This window comes from Malaya genurostris, chromosome 3, assembly GCF_030247185.1.
Source record: "Malaya genurostris strain Urasoe2022 chromosome 3, Malgen_1.1, whole genome shotgun sequence".
Classification (NCBI taxonomy): Eukaryota; Metazoa; Arthropoda; class Insecta; order Diptera; family Culicidae; genus Malaya; species Malaya genurostris.
This window is the reverse complement of record NC_080572.1, coordinates 268291812-268313616: the sequence shown is the minus strand read 5'-3', so window position 1 is coordinate 268313616 and position 21805 is coordinate 268291812. Positions and strand designations below refer to the sequence as shown.

The following is a 21805-nucleotide window of genomic DNA, read 5'->3' as shown; positions in this document are numbered from 1 at the left end:
GAAAAACAAACATGCTTTGATTCAAGGCCAACTAGTCCGAACAGTCTGACGAAAGCAAGCACGTGGTATTTAGTTTTACTTGGCTTGCCGAAGCAAAGTTAATTTCACTAACACAAAAGAGTTGTGTTTGCCCCATCTGTTTCTATCACATTGATCTCTTTTAACAATTAGGAGAACGTAGGTTCAAATTCGTAGGTTAATCTAGTCATCAATGTTGCTCAAGAAAAATGAAAAAAAAACGACTTATTATTTAATTGTAATAATTGTAAGTTATTCGTCACTCGTTACTCGTAATAATTTTAAGTTCGAAATAATTATCCTTATGCACTAACACTGGGGATTTATTTGGTAATCGAAAATTAAATATTATTAGTTTTGATTTTTTTTTTTGAGTTATAAGAGTTAAGAGTAAGGAGTGATGTGCAAAGAGTGACGACCAACGAGTGACGAGTAACGAGTGGCGAGTGACGAGTAACGAGTGACGGGGTACGAGTGACGAGGTACGAGTGACGAGTAACGAGTGACGAGTAACGTGTGACGAGTAACGAGTGACGAGTAACGAGTGACGAGTAACAAGTGACGAGTAACAAGTGACGAGTAACGAGTGACGAGTGACGAGTGAAGAGTGACGAGTAACGAGTAACGAGTGACGAGTGACGAGTAACGAGTGACGAGTAACGAGTGACGAGTAACGAGTGACGAGTAACGAGTGACGAGTGACTAGTAACGAGTGACGAGTAACGAGTGACGAGTAACGAGTGACCAATAACGAGTGACGAGTAACGAGGAACGAATGACGAGTAACAGTAACGAGTGACGAGTGACGAGTAACGAGTAACGAGTGACGAGTAACAGTAACGAGTGACGAGTGACGAGTAACGAGTGACGAGTAACGAGTGACGAGTAACGAGTGACGAGTAACGAGTAACGAATGACGAGTAACGAGTGACCAATAACGAGGAACGGGTAACAGTAACGAGTGACGAGTAACGAGTGACGAGTAACGAGTGACGAGTAACGAGTGACGAGTAACGAGTGACGAGTAACGAGTGACGAGTAACGAGTGACGAGTAACGAGTAACGAGAAACGAATGACGAGTAACGAGTGACGAGTAACGAGTGACGAGTAACAAGTGACGAGTAACGAGTGACGAGTAACGAGTGACGAGTAACGAGTAACGAGTGACGAGTAACGAGTGACGAGTAACGAGTGACGAGCCAAAATAGAATAACGTCAAATAGCTTTCTTCAAAATTATACTATACCACAAGGTATTATGCCAAACAGTACATCCCATTAGAAAAAACATAACCAAACTTTCTTATTTAAGGCCACTATGATTTCTATTAGGTTTGAAGCAAAGGTATGCTTGAGATGTTACAACTGATTTCACTGTTGAAATGACCGCGATGTTTGAGAAGTTCACATAACGTGTTCCAAGAATTGGTCGAATTAATTTTCTTTCGTTTCAAGATTTAAACTTCTGTTTAATTTTCAGGAATACAACGGAACAGAAAAATCAAATTGCAGGTTCTATAAAGCGAAGCATCGATTTTTCTTGTTCTCCGATAATCTCTAGTGCAATTTCTATTCTAAATCTCCGGTTATTATTAACTTTCCAACACTCTTGGTTTTTTTTAGTTTGCAATTAATGCATTAATCAATTTCTGGTTCCGTGTACTTTTAAAAACAGTACCCACCCTGAAATCATTCTGATATTGAGCCTAACTTCACTACACCAACTCAGCGAAATATATAGCACGTCCTGAGCTGTTCGATTTGTTTATGAATGAATCCACGTCAAACTATTTACCTACCTTCTATTTAAACTCCAATGGAAATACAAACAACGGTACTCGTCCAAACTTTTATTTACATTCCAAACTTTTTAGTTAGAGTACTGCTCACAAAATTATCCTTCTTTCGTTGACCAGCCGTCACAGTACATTCGTTGCTTTCAGTCAATGATTAATAAATTATTTTCACTCCTCGATAACGATACACTTTTATATTTTAGCAAGAACTATATGCAACGTAGCTCGATCCGACTTTCCCTTCGAGAGATGTGATGTAAGTTCACCAGATGCGATTCATTCATGATAATTTTGACGTTTCATTTCTCACGCACACAATTTCATTTTCTATCTCGTTTGTTTACACCAGAGATGCCAGGTAAAAATTTCAAATGTCTGCAGACAGGGTCTGTAAATCTGAAAAAAAATCTGCAGTCAGCAAGTATGGCTTGCTGGCAGCAATTTCTCTATAAAGTATGACATGCAAAACTGACTTGGCGAGCAAAAAAAAAAAAAAGGTCGCGGAAATTTCAAATTTTTCTGTAAATATAGATGAAAGTCAGCGAGAATTTCAAAAGTCTGTAAAAATCTGCGAGAATTTCAAAAGTCTGCAAAAGTCTGCACAACAAAAAATGTCTGCAGCACTATACCCCAAATCTGCAGATTTACAGACAAATCTGCAGACCTGGCATCTCTGGTTTACACTTTCAATCCAGCAACACTCTAAATTTATTATGTTCAATCATACGCCTTCCAACTTTTCGCAGCGACATCTGACACATTTAAGCTGCACATTGTTCACTCGAATCGACCGTTACAACTCCTGCATGGCCAGGATGATATTCTGCAGGGCGGTTCGGGCGTCCGAAGGCTGAAGTCGATCCAAAACCTGCATCGCGGCGCGGCTGTGCTTTCTCATGAGATTATTTGTTTTCTCCAGTCCTGGGCCGGTTCCGATTGCCCGGTGCAGCTCCCGATAGTCAATTTCTTCGACCGAACTGAGGCCTCTTTCGATCTGCTCGTAAATATACGGGTCGTATTCCAAATGGAACAGAACGGGAGCGGAAACCAAACTGAACTGTGCACCTGGTGGGAGTATAGAAAATGATTGAAGCGTTAGAAGTTATAGGGGTAGATGGGGTAAAATGCACCCCCTAAGGAAATGTAGCTATATCTTAACTATAGAGAATAACACGGAAGAGTTTCATGCATGACTGTTTTCCGTAATCATTATTTCTCAAAATTATGTACAAATACTCGCTGAATACATTAAAAAATACATGAAATATCTTATTTTCTAAAACCCTTAAAAATTGTCAATTAAAATATATGCGGGGCATGACGCCCGATCGTGAAAAAATGAAAAATATACATTATAAACTACGCGAAGTGACGATTATCTGAACATAGTGGCAGGATGATCATAAACAACGGGTAAACATTCATCAAAACAACGGATTAAAGCTCATGACAACCACGGGGCAATATGCACCCTCATAAAGCTTATAGATAATTGTTGTAAGCGAATTCTTGAGCATTTTGTCTCACACCATTCGGGTCGTTTAGCCCCCAAAAATATGAGACGATAAATTTGACGATTTTTCTTTAAAATTGCAAATACATCGTCTGTATTAGAACTAATTTTAGAAACCCGAATGATTGGCAAAGAAGTTCACTGGTTACAAAATTAAAATCGTCTTCCTCACCTTAGAGAATTACTATGGAACGAACAACAAAAATTACTTATAACAGAGACATAATTGTTTTTTTTTAATTTTCCAGATATTATTGAACCATCGCTACCAAAATTTTATAGTAATCTGTTGTTATGGCGGACTTTCAGTTTCCTTAAAATTTCAGTGAAAAAAATTGGTAACTTTTGAGAAAAGCAAAAGGTGCATTATGCCTCGGGGGTGCGTTGTACCCATTTCTTCCCCTACTGTTATTGTCTTTTCTTTAAAAACTAGCTTATTTGACTAACTTAGTTGTGTTTGTTATAAGCATGGAGGTAGTTGCTAAATAATTTGTTAGCGTAAAATTGATCTTTCGTTGAAATATTTATCCAAAAAATCAATTGAATAACATTTTTTAAACATCTTTGTAAATTTGTACTCAAATATAGCATACATTTATCCGCAAACCGAAAGTATTATAAGTGCTTTTCTCAAGTAGTACTGCAAAAAGTGTCAAAATCGATAGTCCCAAAACAAAACGGTCCTAACTGCAAATGAGAGCCTCTCTTTGCTTACTTTCTCTTTTGATTATTACGGAGCCCTTACTAGAATTTCTCGAAAGTTTCCAATATAAATCGAAAGCTTATGGCTTTACCTCGAAAGTTTTGCGAAGAATAAGGCGTCGAATATAAAATCAGTGCGGTAAATCGTGAAAGAAAAAGTAAACAGAGAGAAACTGTCGTTTGCAGTTAGGTCCTTTTTTCGTGTGACAGTCGAAATCATTCATTTATCCCCAACTGGGTCCGTGTTGAATGATTTCTTGGACGTTTAGTGATTGAAAAATGAAGTGTTCCGTGAGGTGTTAAAAAGTAATTTATCTAACACAACTAAATTATCCTACAAATTTAATACTAACCTTGCGGTAACGAGCTCAATAGAAACGGTTGCAAATCTATGCAAGCCTGCCACGCAAGCGACAAGTGTTTTCCAAACAGATATCCTTGTTTCTGGAGTTCCTCCGGCTGTCCGGCCAGAATCAGAGCGCCCTGACAGCTTTTACCGAGCAGGCTTCCACCGCCTAGCACATGTCTCAGTGACCACTCCTTCTCAGGATTGCCCAGTACTTTCTCCACATTCATCGGTTGAGTATTATCTTCCAGATCTCCGAAGCCTAGATCATCCAGACTGCAGTCCGGCGACGATTTCCCTTTTACTGTTGATTTCGGTTTCGAAGGCAAAGGATTGTTCTGTTCGTCACGGTCGCCAATGAAATTCGACTCGGCTAAGTCTCGATAAGCGGATGAAATGAGCATGTTAAGATCTTGATTTCTGAAATGTATAAAATTTATGTCATTATATCACATGTTTTGTGTTTAGTTCTGATTTGAAATTACCTCAAATTGGCAACTTGTTGACTTGCGTTGGCCAACAAATAATCCCCTCCGAGTAGTGCAATCTTGTTCCCGAATATCATCTCACTGTCTCCACTGAGATTGTTTCCAGCATTGTCCATCGACTGCAGGTTGATCATTCCCTGGTGAATGAGATGAGAGGTACGAATCATTTCCGTAACTTCTGCCAGTGCACGCTGAGAGTGCAGAACTCCGGCACTTTTGTCCTGGTCCATTTCCGGTATTGAAGCTGCATGTCCAGCGGCTTTCGACACTAGCAGTACGATCAGACCCCATGCTTGCTGGTTTTTGTCGTTGTAAACTAATGTTCTGGAAATGTGAAAAAAGAAACAATCGATTAGTACAACTCACACTGGCTATGCACAACTTTAATTTCATTCGAAGTATTGTCCAAAGAAAACGATAACAGTTTACGACCTTCCTTGCAAAAATAATTAGATCATTACCTCAACTGAACTCAAAATGTTCAGCACCGATCGAAACAATTAATTATCGGATGTTGCCAAGTCTAAACAAAAAGGTGAGTGAGGTAGACTTTCTCATACACTATCCACAATTTGGATAGCTCGCTGGGTTTGCGGTCGAAAACAACTTTTGTATGCTGCTTCAGTAACATTCCGAACCTGTAACATAGCCCTTCGATATTTTTATGCATAAACTCACACGGATCCCAATTTCCAACTTTTTTTGAGATGCTTTCAAGAACATAAAATTGGATTTAATTGGCACGTCCGATTGTGCAATTAGTTCTTTCGTTTGTATTTGTATACACGTGCATAAAAATCTCCAGTTCCTCGTTATTGAAACAGTTCAGTCGTCGGTTCAGTCTTCTGAATCATTCTAGAATTAACATTAAAAAGACTATTTTCGAACCACTCAAGACGATTCGACTCTACAATTAATTAAGTTTAACAAGTCTCAGCGGCACTATAATGGATCTATATTTGTAGTAATGAAATTGTATCATTTTCATAATTTCATAAAATCTTTTTTCCAGTCCGATAACGAATGGTTTTTTTTTTAATTTCTTTTTGTTAGAAGTCTTGACATTATAAGGTTCCAAGTTTCAGTCTTTTGAAACAAAACAACAAGCTTCTGATTGCTATAGAAGCGATGTAACTATGACAATGATTGTTTCCCGATCAACAGAGCATAACATGATTCTATCAAAATTATATATGATCTTAATATTTATATCTCATTATGTTATAAATATGATTCCAAATCAGAAACAAACATTCAGATTTTATTAGCAAGTCCAGATACTATATTAAGGGCCGCTATATTTCAGATAAAACTATACTAGAGAATTGAGAAAAAAAGAGTTCAATCACTTTTGTCGATCTTGTTTTTGACTTACAACCTGAGTAATGTTATGCTTCAATAAAGAGCATTAACAAACATGTTTTCCAATTTCACATACCTGAATTAATTAATAATTTGGTATTTGATTTTGAAAAGACGGAAAAAAATAAATTTGAGAACGTTCCTAAGTAATTCCTACTTAAACTGAGTAAAGTTTTTATTCAAATATTAATTTTAAATTGAACATAAATATTTTTTAAGATGATTTTGCGCTTTTTTTCCTTCGAACAAAAAAGGGTAAGGCAAAAGCTTTGAAATTCGATTCATAAATATTGGATAAAGTGATATAGCATTCGATTCAGTTCATTGAATTCTGCAATGTTTGCTCAGAGATGATTTTCATAAGCTTGGAGTCAAATTAATGCTTGAATTCTTTAATTTTATTGGTGACCGATTGTTTAAAAAAAAACAGAGTTAGAAGTGTTAAAAATTTCAAAACGTCTTGAAAAGTGACGCTCCAATAAATGATAAAACAAAATCTAAACTTCGCTCAAATCAGAATCTACACTCAGCTCAAAACTTTTTCGATGTCTAGGAGCTTTAGTTGTAGATTGAAAATAGCGACTTTAGTTTTACCGGACCCCGGATATACTGGAATTAGAGAAAAAAATTCGTAAAAAAACTCGTATGGTTTTATCTTAAGTTCTTGTTGTATTTTATACTATGTTAATTTGATGATTCTTTACGTAGTTGCGGTGGGTCAAGGATATTGATTTTAAACTTTAGATGAATAATATTCTCTATTTGTGATATGCCGATTTTGTAGAGATGCATATTAGATGCTTGTCACTTCCATTCATAAATTCTTCACATCTACTTAGAAGGTAACAAGGGTTTTGCTAATAAGATAGCTGTTTTACTCAACCTTTGATTGGAATGATTTGTGGATTGAATCTAAATAAAAAGTTTCGCTAATATTACATTGAAAAATGTTCACTGGGGGCGCTGATGATATCATCATGGCCTAAAGCAAACTAAAGTCATATCGAATCACTTTCACAATTTTTGGATTTAAAACCAGTAAAATCGAAATAAGTTGGTTAGGTCATCAATTAATAAGATCTACGAATTGTAGATCATTTTTACATACATGATTCAGACAAAAACGATTTATCGCACCTTCGATTTGAAAAGTTCAATCTATTCATATCTGATAAATTTATGATAATCTCATTTCGTAGTATTTTGATTATTTCCGATCCGGTACCGTGAGCTGGGATTTAAAAATTTCAATGTTGAGTTTAAAACAACAGACCCTGAGACCTTCCATTTGAATCATTTTTCTGTGAGTCAATCATCTACCTAGATCAAACAATTAAACCGGAATAAAAGTTCAATTTCGATGGTGTTTGAACATCACATGCGGGGCTTCTGGTAGCGGATGTCGTAAACTAATCTGACTAATAGGCAATTGATTGATCATCAATCATAAAATAGCATGTTATATATATACACTTCTTCAGATTTTGCACTGTCTTTCCAACGAATTTTTATTCTAATCTAAATTTAAGAAATTCGATTCAGCCATCTCCGAGAAAATTAAGTGCACATTTCAATCAAATATGCCCGCCAATCGACATACATACACGTACAGACAATTCACTACTTCAACTGAACGAGCGAACTGATTCGAATGTTATATGAAAGTCGGCCCTTTTGATACAAAAAAGAAAAAAAAACTGAAAAGAAAAACTGTCATTCATTAGTAAACAGCCTCATATTCTGTAAGGTAGTAAGAAATTTGTTTCACTGAATTTAGTCATTTCCGTTCATTTATCACTATTCTTCAGTACCAAAAAAAGCTTACTCATAGTTCTAAAATAGCCCCTTTGTCATTCATATGCCGTTTGGAAGGAAACGACGAAAGAGGTGGGGAGCGATATAGACTTACACTAGTTATTATATGATGCCAATATATCCTGCTATCCTCAGTGGGTTCTCATGCCCCAATGCAATCGTAGCGTATGTTAGCAACTCAAAACTTCCCGGCTGGAAACCACAAGTCGCGAACTGCATACTTTTTTATGGCAAGTCAAAACGCCTAAAGGTATGCAATTTACGTCGCGAATCTATTTTTAGATTTGCACGGTAAAGCCTTTCCCCCCCAAAAATGGGTAATAATAGCTGAAAAGTCGTACTAAATTTGTAACAAATTTAGATATAATATTGATATTTACATATCAAGGTTTGTAACAATTTTGTTACCACCTAGGTATGAGTTATAATTTCTGTTATTTTAACTATTAACGAGACCAAGATTATGATTAATTTAGATTGAAAAAACGAAGCAACCCCAGATACAATTTTGTTCTCCCTTGTTGATCGGTACAACCGTTAGTTTGACTTTCCTTCGAATAAGGTTGTTCGCAACGCTGTTTTATTACGTATGGGTTGATCATTATTAGATCTATGACTAAACCATATCAATCACAACGCTGAGATCTAGTTCTATTTTTCGAGCACCAATTTGAAACAGATTCAAAACTGCTCGACGAATTTGTTTCAAATTGATGAATATTTGAAACACGAATAGAACACTGTGTTAAATTTCTTACGTTAGTGTGGGTAGCGAGATTTGACAGGCAAAATGTCAAAGCGTCGAATGACATATTACAAATTGTCAATATAAGCATGAAATGTTTTGCACTGAATAATACAGTATCATTTAAAAGCACTGTAGCTCACTATCATCGAGAAATTTTCTCTAGAAGTTCGTGACAAAACTTTATATCGTTTATTTTGTTTGTTTGTTTCGGATTTGGAACATCACAGTGAGTTGACATAACACCAATACATTAACAGACAAATGTAGAACAGATTTTAAATCATCGCGTCGAGAAGATCAAGCTCGAGATTTGTTTTTGACAGTTTTAAATTATACGACATCGACCTAAGAAGCGAAATCCTGTTTTTTATGGTTCGTTTATATTCTTACAAAACAGTTTACTTGTTTTGTGCTAGCCGAAGAGCACGCAATTTTGGCTTTTAACCAATTGTATGAAGATGACAATCGTGCTACCGAGGTGCTCGAAAACAATGATCCAGTGTGTAAACTGAAGAGGCACTAGTACGATATAATTCATCCAACTTTACTTTTCTTCGCCGAGTTCCCTCTCTTTGGCGACGTATATATTTGAAAACGATAATAATCCCATACAATTCAACTATGTTCTGGTTTACATGGTAGCACACATTGACCTTATGATAATTCTTTATCACTAATTTCATCAGAAAGCAAAAAAAATGATAAACTAAATCAAAAACCTAACGGCTTATCTATAATTCGTTGTGAACAAAAATATCGATAACGATATCAATGTTGATTATTTGTTATTGCAATCCACCTTTGATCGCTATTTTTGCATGTCATATTGACTATAATAACAAAAAAGGCTTTTAGACTAATATACTTAAGTTGTTCGTCGCCTAAAAATCATATATTTTGTTGGGGCATTCATTCTAGAAGTTAGTTGCCAGTGTTTGGTCGTAACATTTTTGGTATTATTGAGAATATATTTATTTTTTTAAGTAAGTACTTCCTGATGAAAGTACAGTTTCTTTTGACTTTCTAGGCATTCATGAATATCGGATCAACGAATTTCCATCTTTTGAGTCCAAGAAGAAATCCAGCCGAATTTTGATGCATTCTACATCGATCAAATAAGTGATTGTCGAATAGAGCCTAGTCAGGACGCAAAATGAACGACTGAATGCAAAAGTCGGATACGTGCAACTTAGTTTAGAATAACCGTTAAAGTATTATTTGCAAGGCAAAGACCGGATAAAGCCATTGAGTGTGAAAGCCGGACATAGCCGTAGCAGAAAAAAATGGATGGTGGTGACATAGGAGCGGTCGGATAGGCCTAATCAGTGCTGTAAAACTTCATTCAATTCAATTGAAACTGAATGTGGAACACATTGACGATCTCTCTAATGCAGTAAACTTCACTCTCTGACACCCACAATGTTTGCTGACGGCCCGAACGGGCAGCATTCAGTCATCAATCGTTTCTCTTCAATCGAGGCTCAGTTTAACCACCGTCAGTTGACCTCTTGAAGTAACAAAATATCTCTTTCAATAGTGTGAGAGCGGCCTTCAAATGAGGTTCATGTAAACATTCCAATTGGTTCAAGATAATAGATGAAAGACAAACCAGATTGCTGAAATATCAATCACAGAATACACATAAATTAATTGTTTCCTCCTTCAGTTTTCATTTTTAATACTTTACTCCATTTATAATTCTATTCGTTCGAATTTGCTTACTACCAAGAGCGAAGGCAATGAAGGAGCTACACTACTCCGCACTTGAAACTGAGCAAGCAAAACTTCAAATGACTATCAACGATTATTCAACTGACGATGAATTCCGGGAGCTTCACTTGAAAATGGCAGCAAAAGTCAAATGAATTAGTGGGGATATGCTGACGGTCAGCGGCCATAAATTTCGTTTTCATCTTATATTATTCGATTGAAAATGAAATTTTACCGCACTGGGCCTAATGCGGATAGACTTTTATCTGGTTCGTTCGAACAAATATGTTTAACCACCCACTTAGAAAAAAACGTTCAACGGTGGTCCTTCATTGGTCCAATACGTTGGATCACTGGTCCAATGAAAGTCCAATCAATCGTTCAACGGGAGGCCAACACGGGACCTTCGTTTGCCGATTTTGAAACAGACCGTTGAACCGAATGCCATTTTTTTCGTTCAACAAACCCGGCAGACAGAGGTCCATTGTTGAGCCATTTTTAACATGAGGAATTGGAGCCCCGTTGGACTAGTTTTACTACAGAATTTCTGAAGTTTTTTCCACTTATTTGTTCAAACTCACAATACATACCTGCACAATACTTCTACTTCACGTAGAATAACAACAAATTTTCTTTCTATGGAAAGGTAACACTTAATTTTCACACTATTTTTGCAAGAGAAAAAACAACAACAAACCGTTCCAGCAAATTGAACGAATATTTCGTGCAATATATCGTTCAACAAGCGCTCAAAAATCAACAAAGTTGAACGGCATGCTGAGAGGGCAGTTCTTGCATTTAAAGTTATTCTACCGCCAGCCGCTCTGGTACGTAGCATGAATCTGGTGGATAGGCCGGCCAGAATACATGTCCGTAGATTTTTACCACAAAAACGTTTGGCCAAATATTACGGTTCCAGAAAAAAACTATTAGAAGAAAGGATTGATTGCAAAAGCCAGACACACAAAATAAAACGAAAAAAAATAACGGAAAATGAAACGATAAAAAATAACAGCTGATTCAAAAGCACGATGGTGAGAGTTTCTTTTGACCTAATTAGGCGACATTGTTTTGCCAAGTTCGTTTGCTTGAAAAGATAGGATTTAAACTTAGTTGAGAAAGCTTATTTGTAAACCCACACGCGTTGTTCCTAAGCTGTGTAACCCATCTAAAAACGAATAAGTCATAAAATTATTTATCAAAATACCGATTCACGATGACTCCTAACGCAGTGATAGTGTAATGATGTAATATTTCCATTTAGGTGTGACAAGTATCAGGTACAGCTCAAATTCTCAGGACGGTAGACAAACAAATTGAAACCAACCGAATCCTCAATCGTCCCTCAGAACGCGATATCAAGAATAATTATTTTTTTAGAAAAAAATGGAAATGCCAACTTTGTCAGGCGTCTGATTTATAATAGCGGAAATTGATTGGTAAATTTCTTAAGAAAAACCTCACTAAAACCTCAATTTATGAGAATTTAACTTCTACTTAATTTACACGATTTTGCATGATGAAAGAAATTTTTATTTTCTTTACAAAACAATCCACCATGCTTCAGTGAATTGAATTTTATGAAATGTATATTGCGGAATTGTTTGGTTTTATAGAATTTAGTTAAGATTGGGGGCATCCAAGAATTCTCTGGAAATAAAAAAAATCAGTATATGAACGCGTAGTACTATATTCAGCAAATTGACTGTGGTCTGTGGAAGTTCTTGTTCATCCAAAAACCTCCTTGGAATGTTGGCCTTGAGGTCTACCACCGAAACCGATGACATTAGTGAGTTTATTTTTTGTTGTCCATACTAGTGGAATCACGTTTAAATAATTGGATCTTTGTGGTGAGCTATGAGGTAGTGCTTGTTCATTCAAAAACTACTTGGAGTATAAGTAACGCTCGTATCGACTCTAAAGAAACAGTACATTTTACAGTACGCATTTTTCTTGAAATAGTGAATAAAAAATAAAAGCAAATGAATTTGATCAGCATCTCATGACGAAAACAGATTGAAAACATGACATGCGAATACAACTATGTAATGAAAACTGCGAAAAAGCCACCGCAGAGACAGGACTCGAATCCGTAGCTAGCTCCTATCCGGGTAAATCGTTTTTCTAATTAAACTATCCTGCATTTGAAACACACGAAGAAACAGCCTAATTGAACAAAAGAACTGAAAATAATCAGCTGTGCACGGGCGCTTCTATAGCAACCCCTCCGCCAGTTGTTTCAGCTCTCAATTAGTCTTTTTTTTTTCTTGTGTATCACATACAGAGTAGCTTAATTGTCAAAACGATTTCCCCGGATAGGAGCTAGATATGGGTTCGTATCCCTTCTCAGCGGTAGCTTTTTCGCGGTTTTCATCACACAGTTGTATTCGAATATCATTTTTAATATGTTTTCCTCGGTAGAAACAGTTGTCGTATGTTCGATCCCCGACCTGGAAGGATTCATAGTGTCAGTAGAATCGTAGCACCAGCCATGCAATGATTCTGTACACACTGAATCGGCTGCGAAGTCTGTTGAAACAGAAGGTCAAATTCCACTACAGGAATGTAATACCAAGGCTTTGCTCGGTAGGTACTGATCAAACATAAAACTAGCTCAATACGGATCTAATACTAAACAAATCGTTAAAGGCAAATAATAATCAAATGATTTATTTTCATTATCTCAATTTTTTTTATTTCCTTTTAAGAGCATTTTTAGGTTCGACAAGAACTAAAAAAATGCACGAATTATTCATCAAACATTTTTAAAGGCGGATATTTTTGATGATGGTTTTTATTTGGTGTATATTTTCTTTTTGGTTGAGACATTTTTCTTTTTTTTTATCATCAAAATTTCGCTAAATTGTTAAAACACGCTCTGAACGGGAATGAATAATGCAAAAATGGTTGTTTGCATGTACTTACATTCACATTCATATTCGCTACGTGTTTTCACTGTTCTTTCTGACGTTTTGTACTACCACAAATCGAAACTCGATTAGTTAAAGTTTAAAATTCTGTATTAATTAATTTAGTACATATCAAAATACAGTACATTTGAGGGTAAAAAACAGTACGCAGTATTTGGGTCTAAAATACAGTACAATACATATGATATACAGTACGGATACAAGCGTTAAGTATAGGTCTTAAGATCTACCAGCGTAAATATCATTAGCTTATTGTGTTAAAGCCTCTATAATTCGAACAAAAAAAAAACTGTTTTGTCCTCAGCCCATACTCGTGATACCACATGCAATTAATAGGCCTATTGTGAATGAACTACACCATCCAAAAACTACCTGCAATTCAGACCGTAAGAACTGCCAGAAGAACAAGGATATTAAAATACTTAATCTTCACGCTACATATTCGCGATTCACTGAAGTTTTTGGGTGACTGAATACATTCCTGAAACAGATCAGAATAGACAAGTAAGCAATATGTAGATCCATGACTATGAGTTGCATTGAAAAATTATGTCATAACTTTCGGATTGTTTGTGCAGATCTTAAGATCTGTTTTCACTTAACTGAACTCCATAACTATGAACAGCATTGAAAAAATTGTTCATAAGCTCCTGATTGCTCGTGAAGATCATAAGACCTGTTTTCACTGAAGTTCTTGAACTACTGAAAACCAGTGGCGTACCGAGAAAATTTGGCGCCCGGGCCAAAATAACATTTGCCGCTCTTATCGTTGGTTCAGTGAACGACAAAATGATGAACACCATCTCCGGAAAGATGACTTGGACGAATAAAAAAAGGTCCCAAGCTATAAATAGATAAGTAAACAATGTGCAGCTCTAAAAATATGAACTGCAAACAAAAAATAGATACTAGCGGTTGTAGTTCTTGCAGTGGTATAGTGTAGTCTCTAAGGACAATATTCCCAGTAGTTCTTGGATCTTGGAATATCTCTTACGCATTTCAGAAGTCTCAAAATATACTCCGATGATTCTAGATGCTTTTGCGTTTTAATCGTAGTTAAATTTTTTGTGTTATTTACACTAAAATCGAATGAAAATAAAATAAAAAATATGTGGTATTGGGGGACGGGTGTAGCGTGATGGAATAGTCGATGCCTTTCACGCAGCCCGCCTGGGTTCGATTCCCAACCCCGCACATAGGGTCAGAAAGATTTTCTGGTCCGAAGAGGCGAATGACCTAAGATGTTAAAGCCTCTATAATTGAAACAAAAAAAAAAAAAATATGTGGTATTCTTCAAAATAATTTTCTTTGAATCTTAAAAATCAAAAAGGTTCGTCCATAAACCTACATAACCTACAGAGTGAAACAGTAAAGCTAGAATTGGAACAAAGACAATTGCCTGTATTTCAGTTATTTATTATTGAATTTAAGATCTTTTTTTATACAACTGTAGCGTTTCTTCATACTTTTAAGAAAAAATACGGATAAAATTATTCGTCACGGTTTCGAAGGAATTCTCGAATTTATCCTGCAACACGGCTCATTAGGCGGCGCACACCTTTTTCCGTCCATCGTTTTAGCTATCTTATTCCACCAGGTCGTCATCTGATTGATGTCTTTGACAACCTTTCCCTTTGCCTTGAGTCTCCCCTTCATGATTGCCCAGTATTTCTTAATACTGGGCGGAACTGGGGGCAGTTGGGTGGGTTAAGGTTTTTCGCAACAAACTGGTCCTCTTTCTCTGCATACCATTCTTGAACGACTTTGCTATAATGACAGCTTGCCAAATCTGGCCAAAACATTACGAAATGCTCGTGGGATCGAATGAACGGCAAAATTCTTTTTTGGAGACACTCTTTTTTGTATAGTTCCGATGTCATTGTCTTATTTGTAACGCAAACTTTCGTTTTTTGCTACAGCTGCAAATGCCCTGCCAAATCATAAATTTTTTTGAAAATTTGTCGTCAAAAACAAATTTAAATTTGGCTGGAACATCCTCTCGAGCCGTTGTCAAGTAATATTTATGACCTGGGATTTGCCCGAAGTCAGCCTTGACATAGGTTTCATCGTCCATCAGAAGACACCCGTCGAACTTGGTTAGCACCTGGTCATATAGTTTCCGAGCACGAATTTTAACCACACTTTTCTGTTTTATGGTATGATTTGGCTGTTTGCTAGCTCGATACGACTTGATTTCTTCCCGGAGTCGAGTTCTCCTCACGGTACTATGGGCAGCACCAAATTTTCTGGCCAAATCACGGTGCGACAGATTAGGATTCCTCTTAATCGTCTTCAAAATCTTACCACTCAGTTTCCGGTTGAAAGTTCCACTCCGACGATTAGCTTGAGGCTTCCGAATCGTCGTCAATGTTTCCTTATACCGTTTGATAACGCGCCATATGGTATTTCTGGGCAATTTCAGCTGTTTAGCTAGCCTAGACGCAGACCACAATGGATTTTCCAAATAACTGTGCACAATGTTTTCCCTTCTTTCGGCTTCCATGTTGATTGTTTACAAAGTACAGTCGATTTGTGGAATGTCAAAAATCATACGTGAAGCTGACAAAATTCCCGACACGTGGGCGCCAAGAACTTCCAAATCCGTCCACCAGAAGTGCCACACTATGGGCAAAAGTTTGTTCCAATTCTAAACGAAGCAAGCTTTACTCTGGTCGGTTAGGCCATATCTGAGGAAACGAAAAGAGGTACTTCCGAAATCGAAATCTGGGAACCGGTATAATCGAATTTGGTGCGAGAAAAGTGACTGGGATCCATTTTTGAGTCTATGGCTACAATCTTCGGTCGTTCATCAAAAACCCAAGAACAAGGAAAGCCAAATTAATGTTTGGCTGTCTACTGACAATGACTACCGATTGTAATAGTTTTGGGGCAAGTTTAGAAATTATTTTACTTTTTATTTCCGGTGATTTCGGAATCAGAAACCGAGAATCAGGCTAGCCGGAATCGTGTTGTTTGGTTTTCTATCAACAATGGCTACCAATTGGAATAGTTTCGAGGCAAGTTAAGAAATGTTTTACGTGTTTCGCCGCTTCAAGTGACGGTATCCAATTTTTAACTCACTTCACCCTATAATTCCGGAACCGGAAGTCGGATCCGGATGAAATTCGGAAGTTTGGAATGAGGCCATGAGACCTTTCATTTAAATCTAAGTTTGTTGAAATCACGCCATCTCTGAGAAAAGTGAGGAAGTAACTTGAAATAAGAATTTTTTCACTAATTACACTGTAATTCAGGAACCGGAAGTTGGATCCAATGAAACTCAAGAACTTTGAATAAGACATTTATATCTTTCATTTGAATCTAAGTTTGTGAGAATCGGTTCAGCTCGTTTGAATCTAAGTTTGTAAGAGTCGGTCTCTGAGAAAAGCACTTATTTTTTTTGCACATGTCATCCTGTAATTCCGGAACCGGAAGCCGGATTCAAATTAAATTCAGGAGCTTTGTATGGGAATACGAGACCTTTCATTTCATTTCTAAGTTCATGAAAATCGGTTCAGCCATCTCCTAGAAAAGTGAGTACAAAAGAATGTTACATACATCCACACACATACAGACATTTTGCGTAATCGACGAACTGAGTCGTATGGTATGTGACACTCGAACCTCCGAGCCTCGGTTTAAGAGTAGGTTTTCACAGTGATTGCATAACCTTTCTATATTAGAAAGGCAAATAGCATTTAGGCTGTGATACTAAAGTTATTCGTCATCTAAAAATCGAAAATTTGTTTGAGTTACTCATTCTAGAAGTTAGTTGATAGTGTTTGGTCCTAATATTTTGGGTGTTATTGAAACAACCTGTTTATATGCAAGCATTTAGTTTTTTTTTCAAAATAATAATTATCAAAAAGTCAAAAGAAACGACTTTTTAGGAATTCAGTGTACCGGATCGAAAAATTTCCATCTTTTGAGCCCAATAAAAAATCCAGCTAAGTTTTTATTCGTTCGACTTCTACATCGATACCTAGGAAGACCAAGACATCTGAACCAATTCGAATTTGGCCATTCGAAGGATCGTATTTGTGGCTTTTTACGACATGTAAGCAGGAATGAAGTGGATTTACTTTTGGCTACCTTTTGTTTTTACCACCGGATTCCACAAAGCCTTTAGGCGCCCAACTAACCAAAAGTTCGGATAAAAGGGACTGATTTGGCTAAGTGAGTTCTGTGAGCTAAGTTAATCAATAGCATTCTGAGCAGCCCATTTTTTAAGTAATTATCCACACTTGAAAGTTCGCGCGACGCAGCGGAACGAACTTCTAAGCTGCTTCTAGAATACATTGTTCAGCTTCTAAGCAGCGAGAAAGTTCACGCGGAACTTATTCTGTACTTCGAGCTGTCAAAAATTGCCACGTGTTTTCTTAAGCAGTTACAAAGTTCACGCGGAACTTGATCTGTACTTTCAAGTTCTCAAAAGTTCCGTGTGTACTTTTAAGCAGCAAGAAAGTGGACTTTTTAAGTAATTGTGGAACTTCTGGTTGCTTGGGCGGGTCCTGCCCGGAGAATGATAATAGGTACTATAGATCTTCTGTTGGACTCCAGCCCCTAGAAACCTATAAGGAAAGATCAGTAGAAAAATGATCAGCTCCATCGAAACCGGAACTGAAGAAGAGACAAAAAAAAACTTAAAATGAATTTCTAAAAAAGAGTGAATAAAACTATCGATGGAACGAATATTTAAAATTTTTAAAAAAGAGCATCAAGAAAAGAATGAACTAGTTATATGTAACTGTATTCCATCCGTTTCACTCTGATAGTCAACCAAAGGATCGACCTTTCGTATTCTTATTCTACACTTACTCCACACGAATTAACGATCAGCGCGTCGATTTTTTTTCTCAAGAAACATAATGATTAACAGTCGTCCAAGCTCTATCCAAAACTGCTCCTACGCTTTTGAGGCCTAGATTCCAGACTAGCCTAACCTATTTCGTGCGCTTGCTAAAACTTGATTTCAACACAATTTGCATTCATGGCCGATATGGATATTTTCTGATCTTTCGTAATTTGGTTGTCAACTTCGTCGTAGATTTCGTTCGATTCTTTTCTTCGTCGTTCGAACTATCTTAGATGCTGATAATTTTTGTAAATCCGCGTTTGTCTCTCCCTGTTTGAGCTAAGAGGTGACTGAACTCACGAATAAGAGGAAAACTTTTTATATTTGGATAGCTTACGGGCACTAAACAGAATATAGTTCGTTCCACTCGTTCTAGCCACTCAATCATTCACTGGACTTACAAATAAATAAGTTCTTTTATTTTGATTTATTTGAATTTAACCTAACACTAGGTATATCATCTACAATGGACGGAAAATGGTAAAGTTAAAGAGAACCGATGTGTTTGAATTATCCCACTTATTCCAAAAAGACACAGAGCGTAGTAAATAAAATAGCTGTATGAATTCTTGGCGACTTTCAATAATTTAGATACGGATTATTTAGCAGATAAAATGGATATTTGTTTTGCTCGTTTATAGGACCATTACGTACAGGACAAGTTTCTGGTTAACGAATTCTTACTATGGACTTAAAGTAGCCCACCAAGGTTTCAATCAGTCAACCACTGTTACCGTTACACGTTTCGCTACACAAAACCATTCGAGCAAAGCGTTGATATTAATTATAGATTACAACTGGCGAAGAAGCCGACAAGAAGCAGGACAAAAATTTGGCCAACACCAACGTTCGTCGAAATCAGGAAAGCACTTCTTGCTTCCATTACATGTTACAGGTATCCCAAATTCCAACAGCCGGGGAAGTGAGGAAAAGATTTGACTGGAACCTCTTGCTCATTTTATTGCCCCGGTCAGGCGCGTACACAGGGGGGGGTTTTAGGGGTTCAAACCCCCCCCCCCCCCCCCCCCGAAACAAAAAATTATAACCCATGGGAAACATTGTGATATAAATTGTACATGTGTTGATTTATCACCATGTTCTAAAACCCCCCCCGAAAATTTTCTCTGGCTACGCGCCTGGCCCCGGTGATTATGCGACCATGACCGTATAAGCGGCGAACCCAAAAAAAAACTTTTTTTTATCGTTATAATGACACTAAGACGAAGCAGTGAGCAGAGATAACCAACGTTGACCAGCGGATGACTGAAGGTAATGGAATTCGGTACATTAATATATCGGTTTCCACCGGTCATCCGCAGTTGTGTTTGTTTGGGTCACTTTTGTGCGGTGCGTGTTATAAAAAAAATGTAAACCATGGACCAGGAACTTTCTAAATAGCATTGTTTCTGAAATCCGATTCGCTCGAAAAGACGAATTCCGCTGAATTGGCTGCAAATTTCAATTTCGTATGAACAAACTAAAATACCAGAAAGCAACTGTTTCGCAGCCATCAAAAGCTTATATCATTTCAGTGTTCATTTTATTTCCAACTTGAAGCACTCCAACCAGCTGATGAATGGATACTTGAAAAAAAGTGAACTCACTTTGCAGTTTTGAGCAGCGGATGATTACTACCGACCAGTTTTCGCAGGTGTAGTGCTACATTGGCAATCTCGTCACTGAGCAACCAGCGAAGACTGAGAAACGACGTCGGATAACCCACGATCTTCTCCGCCTCACTGACGGCTCGATTCCAGTCATGCTTCTGAACTGCTTTGGCAGGGGCCAGTTTTTCTCCTGCCGCCGAGCTAGAACTAATTTGTCGGATTTCACACCATTTCCTGTAAGCACTGATGCCACTTCCGGCCACGATCGCCGATCGCGGGGGGCTGATTTGCTGTCGAAAACAAGCCCGACTGATTCTATACAGGGCCATTTTTATTGCGACGAAACTTTCTAAAAAAAAATTTCACTTCTACTTATACTCAGCACCCTTCACTAGCGGACACATCGAAAAGTAACGAATCACACGCACCGCATTTACATGCGTATCGATCAATTGATCGCCTGCGGCAGAAAAACCTCTACGCGCCCCAATGTGTCACTGCCGACCGAACTTTTTAGTGGCTTTTAACGAATGCTTGCACACCGTCCACGAGGACTATCACGGATAGACTACGCGAGGCGCGCTCACACCGTCCATTTAGGCGCACTGCGAATCACGCTTTCGGCAGTGCTTCCAGACTGACTGCTGAAATCAAAACGGTTGTTCACATCGACTAGTGAACTTTAAAGTTTTTTAAATGGTTTTAGTCAAGCTCACGCGTAGAGCCGACTTGAGCTAGTTTTTTATTTTTTTGTTTTTTAACTGCGAAATGAACATCTGCGAGAAAGATACTGTAGAGACGTGGAACCCAAACCCGTAGTCCAAGTGCCTCAAAGCCTTAATATTAAAAATTCTTGTTGTGGAATTTATCTTTCTGTTTCAACAGACTTCGCAGCCGATTCATAGCTCACAGAAACATTGCATGGCTACGATACTATTGAACACTAAGAATTTTTCCGTGTCTCTAACATATGATAATTGGCTTCTAAGACCAGCGCCCTATGCATTGAGCCACTATTCTGGACTTCTCGTGCACCATTCAATTCAATAATGTTAATTTAATTTTTTATCACGTAATTTATTTTTGTTCTTTACTTTGGTTTGCACGTATAGCTTATTAACCATTTCAGTGACGCATCGACAGATAACACTAATTAAGTGATTTTAAGCACGAGATACACTGTAATTTACATTTATATTCTTGTTTCTTTTTTGTTCATTAATTAAGAACATTAGAAGGTATTAAAACTTCTTTCTCGATTGTTTTACCAAGAATTCTAAACTTAAACTAACCTACTGTCTGTTCTACGTACATAACAGATCGGCTGAAAAGTTCGTATCGTTTCTATGAGAGGGCGCCACTAGAATTAAATCCATACCATTTTCAGTTAGTACCAACCTTCAAAAGATACGTGTATAAATTTGATAGCTGTCTGATTATTAGTTTGTGAGATATTGCATTTTGAGTGAAGCTACTTTTGTTATTGTGAAAAAAATGGAAAAGAAGGAATTTCGTGTGTTGATGAAACACTACTTTTTGATGAAAAAAAGTGCCGCCGATACCAAAAAATGGCTTGATGAGTGTTATCCAGACTCTGCACCGGGCGAAGCAACAATTCGTAAGTGGTTTGCAAAATTTCGTACTGGTCATATGACCACCGAAGACGATGAACGCAGTGGACGTCCAAAAGAGGCTGTTACCGATGAAAACGTGAAAAAAATCCACAAAATGATTTTCAATGACCGTAAAGTGAAGTTGATCGAGATAGCTGACACCCTAAAGATATCAAAGGAACGTGTTGGACATATTATCCACGAATATTTGGATATGAGAAAGCTTTGTGCAAAATGGGTGCCGCGTGAGCTCACAATCGATCAAAAACAACAACGAATTGATGATTCTGAGCAGTGTTTGG

At 37.3% G+C, this 21805-nt stretch overlaps 1 protein-coding gene across 1 annotated transcript; it reads right to left on the bottom strand.

Moving 5' to 3' along the window:
* Window positions 1-1914: 1914 nt before the first annotated feature.
* Window positions 1915-20442, bottom strand: LOC131436991 (all trans-polyprenyl-diphosphate synthase PDSS2-like). The gene is made up of 5 exons (XM_058606011.1): window positions 19888-20442; window positions 4861-5187; window positions 4383-4795; window positions 2542-2879; window positions 1915-2054 (listed from the first exon to the last, which is right to left on the bottom strand). Exons 1-4 carry the CDS (start codon window positions 20217-20219, stop codon window positions 2608-2610), a joined length of 1344 nt encoding a protein of 447 aa, XP_058461994.1. The 5' UTR covers window positions 20220-20442; the 3' UTR covers window positions 1915-2054; window positions 2542-2607.
* Between the last annotated feature and the right edge of the window lie 1363 nt (window positions 20443-21805).

Coding starts and splice junctions, on each gene's coding strand:
- LOC131436991 (XM_058606011.1), bottom strand. CDS start 20,219: ATGGCCCTGTATAGAATCAGTCGGGCTTGTTTTCGACAGCAAATCAGC. Junction 5,188..19,887: donor CCGCTGCTCAAAACTGCAAA/GTGAGTTCACTT, acceptor TCACATTTCCAG/AACATTAGTTTACAACGACA. Junction 2,880..4,382: donor ATTGAGCTCGTTACCGCAAG/GTTAGTATTAAA, acceptor TACTCCCACCAG/GTGCACAGTTCAGTTTGGTT.